Source organism: Melospiza georgiana, chromosome 4 (genome assembly GCF_028018845.1).
Source record: "Melospiza georgiana isolate bMelGeo1 chromosome 4, bMelGeo1.pri, whole genome shotgun sequence".
NCBI lineage: Eukaryota > Metazoa > Chordata > Aves > Passeriformes > Passerellidae > Melospiza > Melospiza georgiana.
Genome location: NC_080433.1, coordinates 52,014,347 through 52,021,958, shown reverse-complemented (window position 1 = coordinate 52,021,958; position 7,612 = coordinate 52,014,347). Strand labels below are relative to the sequence as shown.

The 7,612-nt window shown below is 36.3% G+C and overlaps 1 protein-coding gene across 1 annotated transcript in view; it reads right to left on the bottom strand.

Annotated features, from left to right (window-relative positions):
- Positions 1-1,730: 1,730 nt before the first annotated feature.
- Positions 1,731-7,612, bottom strand: part of ADAMTS20 (ADAM metallopeptidase with thrombospondin type 1 motif 20) — an 85,229-nt gene continuing 79,347 nt past the window's right edge. The window contains exons 32-39 of the mRNA XM_058022645.1: positions 7,337-7,537; positions 7,074-7,203; positions 6,825-6,919; positions 6,632-6,726; positions 6,094-6,227; positions 5,296-5,387; positions 2,464-2,568; positions 1,731-1,820 (exon numbers count right to left, since the gene is read on the bottom strand). Coding sequence (XP_057878628.1) covers positions 1,731-1,820; positions 2,464-2,568; positions 5,296-5,387; positions 6,094-6,227; positions 6,632-6,726; positions 6,825-6,919; positions 7,074-7,203; positions 7,337-7,537 — 942 coding nt within the window. The remainder of the gene's footprint in view (positions 1,821-2,463; positions 2,569-5,295; positions 5,388-6,093; positions 6,228-6,631; positions 6,727-6,824; positions 6,920-7,073; positions 7,204-7,336; positions 7,538-7,612) is intronic.

Here is a 7,612-nt window from a genome sequence, read left to right as displayed (position 1 = left end):
AATTATCTTATTTCAGCCTAAAGAAGCTGAAATGTTTTTGCAACATTTTGTACTTAGAGTACAATACCAAAAAGAACCCAAACAAAAGTATCATGGTACCATTCACACAAGGATATTTATTATATAAATATTTTATAAATTACAATATTTTAATTGCAAATGTAAACACTTCTAGGAAAATAATGTTTTATAGTCTTATTAATGTTTACAACTATTATAAGGCACATAGTGCAAAAATACATTTCTGATGCAGAGATCACAAATAATTACCTACATGTGTTATCTTAAAAGAAGCTGGATACACTTCTGTGGTACAGTATTGTTTTTAATTAATAAATATTGCTAATTCATGGCTAACTTTTGTGGATAAAAATGTAATATAGCTGCCACTTGATCTACCAATTATACTGGCTTGCAAAATAAATATTTGGTTTACAAAATATGTGTGGTCAGAGAAAACATGTATAGTTATTTGGTACATTATAATTATCTGGTACAATAATATACATTATTATGCTGGTAGAAAATTTTATTCTGAATACCTGAGAGTTGGCTCTAAAACACATTATCTGTATATGCATATATTTCTACAGTTCTGGATTGTAAGAAAATACAAACCAACAAATCAAAGAGCTAGATCATCTTTTAAACCTTGTAACTCTTCTTTAAACAGCAGATGTTAGAACTGTATTTACAGACATTGAAAAACCAAACTGAGTCAAAGATGGACACCAAAACCACAGTGGGTGTTGCTTCCATTCAGATTTTTCACTAAGGTTATTGAAAATGATGCTGAATCAGGCTTTGAAGGATGCACACTACTGCACTTTACTAATGTGCCACTGGCCAGGGTAAAGGAGTAAGGTGGATATGGAAAGTGTTTAAGCAAATACATATTTGTGCAATTATACACAAGATCCCATGGTAAACAGAATGCACTGCTTTCACAGTATACATGGATGAGAGGCAGCGATTTAAATCAGGTTTTGAAGCAATTTGTTTCCATATTTTCTTTTCCTGTAACCACAGCAAACCTAAGACCTGATGTTTAACATGTGCTATAGAGACTACAGAGGTTAAACCACACTTCTCAGTATTTCTGCTAGGATTTGAGCACCACAAAGAATATAATGAAAGGGATGTGGAAAAATGCTTTCACTGACAGAGAAACACACAGATCTATAAAACTATCTCAAGCATTTTGGCTATGTACTTTTCAGCTGTAAATTATTGACAGATAAACCCTACAAGTTTGCATAAAATTGGAAGTATTGAAATTACCCGTCTCTTTATATAGCAGTAAAGCTTTCGATTCTATATTTTAGCACAATCTGTCATAAAAGATCAGTAGAGGATAAATTTTACTGAATACTGCATAAAGAACTATACTGGTAAGTAACAGGTAAAGAATTACAATTATGGTAAAATTTAGTGTTACCCACGGAAGTAATCCCAGTGCAATTTACTTGTTAGTACATACTGTACTTTGAATAAATGCTTCTCCCGTAAAACCTGAAGGTCTCTGATTGTGATTTATGCACTTGCTAGCCCATAAACAGATAATACAACCTTGAGTTAATCCTGAAGAAAACAGGAATTCTTATTAGTGAACGTTACAGTAATGATCACTACAGACATGAAAAAATTACAATATACACATACAGAGCACCTACAATTTGAGCCTAAATGGTAAATGTCCCTGCTTTGATGCTCCTAGTACATCAGAGTTCTCACTGTACTTGAAGTTGGAGACCAATAATTGTGTTAGGAACACATTTTCCACAAAATCCTCCACATCTTCCATATATTTTAGTACCATCCTAGGAATTAGACAAAGAGAAGAGTCAATCAAGAAAAGTGATTGAAATCACAGTTGCACAAAAGGCTTCTCGAGGTTTACACACAACAGACCTTTTGACAAATCATACCTAGAAACACTAAATCAAGAGACAGCAGCATTAGCAAAACAGGAACAGAGATCCTTTATCACTACCACTCTACACCTTGCTCCCAGGCTCTCCAGCATTCCCAGGCTTACCATCCAATGTTGTCTTAAACCAGGCATACTTACTGTTCTTGTTTAACTGGTCTTTTGGTTTCCCATACTAATAAAGATCAGAGTAAAAAAAAAAAGGATAATCTGTAGTAGGATGATCTTGAACAAAATATGGAGGCTTAGGTATTGTGTTTGGGTATTTTTTTAGAAGCACCTTAAAGCCTCTAATAAACCCAATTAATACAATAACCTCTTAAAATCAGTTAATTGAAGGGTAGGCAGGGAGTGCTGATCTGATTTAGATGTTGGACAGTGTGATTAAACATTGCTGTAGAAAACTTAAATGGGTCAGAGACTTTGAATGCTATTTCTGATTCACAAAAATCACTGCAGCTTTCACTACAGCCAACATTTGTACCTCTTGTTCAAGCTGTAAGAGCAGGTGAAGGACAACAGCATTGACTCACGTGGGATTTGTGTATGTCAGCAGTGGCATAGTTGCCCTGAGCAACCCATCTCACTGTACTGGATAATCTCAGACCTGTACCAGCCAAGTTAATGCTGAACTGGCCCTAGGAAAAAAAAAAAAAAAAAGTAAAAAAAAATTACAGACCTGATAAACAGGGTTCAAAACACTAAAAAACTTTATATTGGCATATTTGCACATATTGCTTGGGATATGTCTAAACATGAAGTACTCAAAGGTGTGTACAAAATATGGGCTGGATATGCTGCCTTACCCCCTTTCTATGGACATTCACAACACAAAACCAAGTTATTCTGCAATAAGCACCAGCTGTGCATCAGCTGATCTGTAGCATCTGAGTATGAAGACAAAACTAACATCTGACAACTGAAATTATTTTTGCCCTTCTACAAATGAAATTTTAATTTACAAAAAGTACAGACTTTCAAAAGCAAGAATGAAGCTGGTTTTCTTGAATGACTATTGTTTTTTAAGTTCCTGAATTTTTTGGAAATAACTTGATCAAAACACACTGCTGCCTGTAAAGACAAATCGCTTGGACATCAAATTTTCAAATGTTTGCACACTGTAAGATGATGTAAGCATCATCATCTTATCATGTTCCATTGCTTTTTCAGTATAATAAATAACACAACTGAACAAGTACATAAGTGAATGTTAAAATAAATATTTTTAAGTGGAATGTTTTGCAATATAAACCATTCACAACAGATATAGAAGCTATTGATTCTAAAACATTTGCCTACACAAATATAGACTCTGAAAACTAGCTTCAGTCAGTTCCTATGAGAATAGGAAATATATTAAAAGTAACAAATTGCACTACCTTGGTAAACAAACTGGGATACAGAAAATTATTAAATTGCATTCACAGAGAAGTGCAATTTGTTACAAAGATGTACTGCCCCCACAAAGAGCCTAATGATTAGTTCAGGCAGCACTGCAATCAGAAAACTGCACACCTCTGCATTATTCACTGAAAGCCTGGATTTCTGTATTCAGACCTAGTAATTTTTTATTGCAAATGGTAGCTTCTGTGTTTTATTGCTTAATAATGTCATACATATATAAATATATATAGCTTTTATTATAATGATTCATTGAAATTCTGTTGCAAAAATTCAGTTATATTGCTCAGCGTGGCAGATTTATTTTGAGAGAACTTCTATGTAAAGATGCTGTGCTTATAGCACTCATGTAACTCGGGATGAGCTAATAAAAACTCATATGGATAGGGTAGGATGTTTTTCAACTATCCTCAAAGTGGAAGACTTCCATTTAATGAAGGAGGAAATTCATACAAATGGTATGGACTTATTTCCATAATTAACAGTCCCAGAGTAACTTCTTTCACAGTGACATCATTTTGCAAAAATAAATGAGAAACGCTATTACAATTACAGCTCAATAGCTGTCTGATGTATCATGCAGCATGTGCAAGGCCAGGAACAGATTTAAGGACTAAAAGCACAGGAATGGAAACTTTTTGACTGCATCAAAAGTGTCAGCTTCAGTCAGAACTTTTAGATGGAAATAAATGTGTCAGTGCCAAGCCATGTAAGCAGAATGACCTCCCAACAGAGGCTACACACAGCAGCAAACAGATCTGTATCATGCTGCACCCAAAGGACTTGCAGGTTGAAGGCATCCAATACTGTAATGAACTTCAACTGTTTTCTTGCCAGGGGTTTAAGTCTGCCAAACCTAGGCACTTCATTTTTACATAAATTGTGCATAAATTGTCTCTAGCTGCCCTGGGCTGTGCCCACCCACAGCTGGTCCCAAGTTTAGGCAGCCAGGAGATATGAGCAACAGGGATTCACTTCCAAGCAAGCGTGAGCCAGTTGGTCTTAATTCCTTTATAACGAAAAGAAATTCACTTCCAGAGGACAGCTGACCTCATCCTAAATTGTCTAATAGTGTAAGGTAAACTGAAGTGTTTTCTAAGGAGTCCTGTTTCTGCTAGGGGGCTACAAAGGTTGACTAGCTCAGACAAGGGCTATGTCTGCATCATCAAGAAGGACAATGCAGTATAAACAGACCTGTAAAGCAAAAATTGGCCCAGAGAGCCCAAGTCTGTAGACAGTGCACCAATCATGGATTTATTTTGGACTAAATAAACTCACACCTAGTCCCATGGACTGCATCCTCAATAGCATTAGAGTATATTAAGATCCCTCCTCTGAAGCTCATTGCTGCCTTTAGCTTAATCCAAAAGGGATCCAGTTCATGTCTTTCCAAACTACTCTGTGATGTGAAACAGCAAACAGAAAACTGGGACAACATAGAGATTAATCTAAAAAGCACCACCCAAGAAAACTAGAACACTAATGCAGACACAACAATGCATGCGGAAATTTTAAAGTAAACTACTAAAAAAAATTTGATTTCCTCTGGTAGTCTTCAAAGACATGAAGCGTCAGGAGAGAAACAAAGAAAAGATTAGGAAAATTATGCAGGATTATAGAAAAGTCACTAGAGAAGAACAAAGACTGAGAAAGCATTAGGGGAAACAAAGGATACATCAAATCCAGAGAGAGGAAGAGCAGTACATGAAACACACAGAAAGCTGGAGACACATACATGGAGCCTACAGGGAAAGGGTGTAATAAACAATTTGAGGGAAAAACTGTGAGAGGGGGGAATGGTGGAACAGGAGAGAAGAGAGTAAGAAGAAAAATACTTATTAATGTTGTACACTGACCTTACAGAACAGGAGATTGGTTTAGAACCTTACAGATCTAAACAAGTCACACATATTTTTTCCCTCCTCTTATGTAAACATTTCAAGGGAGCAAGAAATCGTAAATACCTGTGGACATCTGGCTGCACTGTAGCAATCTCCAGCTGTAGCAAATGGTACTGCTCTCCCCAGTATAGTCTGAGCAAAAAGAAAATCTGTAGCTAGAAAACAGAAAGTTACTCAACACTAACTGCTGCATTTGAAGTTCAGGGGGAAACAGGGAAAAGTGTGAACATGGATGTTTTATTGTTTGCATTGGGTGGGGTTTTTTTCTTTGTTGGAAAGAAGGTTGTGTGTTTTGATTTGAGAAACAATGATTTGAATTTTGGTTATTGCACTCGTAGTCCAACCTACAAGGCCAGATTTCTCTCTGAGATATGAGTGGGTTAGGAGGAAGATGGATGTGCACCTGGACACTGCACCAAGGGAGCTGGGCCAACTTGCCAGCTTCAGGCAGGGGCTTAAAGCACTGCAAGATTCCTTGTCCATTTATTTAGTGTCTGCCAAGGGCTGAGAAGGGACTAAGCAGAGCACAGAACCAAAGACTTCCACAGGAAAACAAAATGCTGTGGATTAAAATAAAATGAAATAATGGGAACAAAACCTTAGAAAATGAAGGTAGTTCACATACAAAAATGAATCTGTGAGACTGACCCGCTTGACCACTTGGGACAGCTTTACAAGGTAAGTAGTGGTGTTCTTTCTTTTTTTATTTTTGACATTGAATTCTTAAATTAAATAAGAATTTTGTTTGCCCCAAGATGGCACAGCTGGATCTGTAAGTGGATCAAAATATAATTTGGCAATTGTGACCACATACAATTTCAATAAAATGCTCAAATTGGCTGAAACAAACAAAATGCTTACTTTTAATTTGCATAGATGCCACATCAAATCTTATTTTGCTAAAAATCGTAAAGCCAGCTGCAAGGTAATCATTTCGACAGGCACAGTCTTGCCTTCTGCTTCCATTGAAGGGACATTCATATGGATTCTGCAACCTAAAGAACAGCAAATATTTAGTTTTCATTTTGAGATTTTTTTCTTAATATCATAGTGAAAAATAAGTGTATTGCACTATTCCACATAAAAATATTAAACAACCTTTACTGAACAGCAAGCTCTGCTTTTAATCTTGGCTCAACTGAAACACTAATGTGGACCAAAGTCATTTCTACTAAAGTCAAGACAGAAAATAATTATAATAATTTACTACAACTAACATAATTTCAGGCTTGAACTATCCATATTTCTATAGGGTGCTCACATGCCTGGATATTTAAAACAGAAAATCAACAAAAAAAAAATTCCTACTCTAATTTCTCACAAAAAGTAAGTATTATTTTATTATCTTACTTTGGAAGGAATAAATGCACTTCATAACATTACAAAACCACTTCTGTACCTGTATCCATATACTTCAGAAAAGTTTTCTGCTTCGCCTTTTACCAATGTCAAATATTCTTTGGGATTCTCTAAGTTCATGCCTGAGCAATAAATCTGGGAGAGAAAATGCAACCCTTTAGCAAAATTTTTATTAGAAAAAAGTTATTTCATAAAAATATGTACTCATAAAAACTCATAAATATTAACAGTACCTTTATCATCCTTCCCTTAACGTTAAGTAGGTATTCACCATCCCTTCTCATCCCTTTTTTAATCTGCATATCTTTGCAGGTGGTAAGAATTTCACCTTCAAAATGAATTATTAAATCATATTAATATTTCAGGAACAGAGCTTACTTTTAGGACTTAATTTTCCATAATTGCATTCCAAATATATTTATAGCTTTAATATAAGTAACCTGGGAAAACATTAACTGCATAAAATCACAGCTATCACTTACATTCTTTCTCATGGCAGATCTTTCTGGCAGCTGGTTTTAAATGGGGCAGGCACAAGTCACTAGATAAGCCATTTTCAGTCATACACTCAACTGTCCTCTGCTTTATCCCCACTCCACAAGACGCTGAGCACTAGACATAGATAACCATTAAGACTCAGTTTAGAAAGAAGCAAATAATTAGCATCATTACGTCAGCAAGTTATTCCTGGTATTTATTCATGTTAGAGGCAGCTATAAAAATGAGCTTGCACGTCTGTACTCACTTTGGTCCACTTCCCCACTGTCCAGGTAGCTGCTTGTGAGCATCCTTTGAGGTTGCATCTGTGAATGTAGGGGGATGGCTGTACCGGGCACTCTGGGTACGCTACAGCCCGAAGGCCGCGCACGCGCCGCCTTTGCACAGAGTGGATTCCAACACAGTAGGGGATCCTCTGCTGGTGACCAAACCCACAGCTCTCTGAGCACTGAAACAAAATCCCCAGGCACAGGCATCATTGCTGTGAAAGGTTCTGGGACGTTTCTGCAGAATTGCATTACAG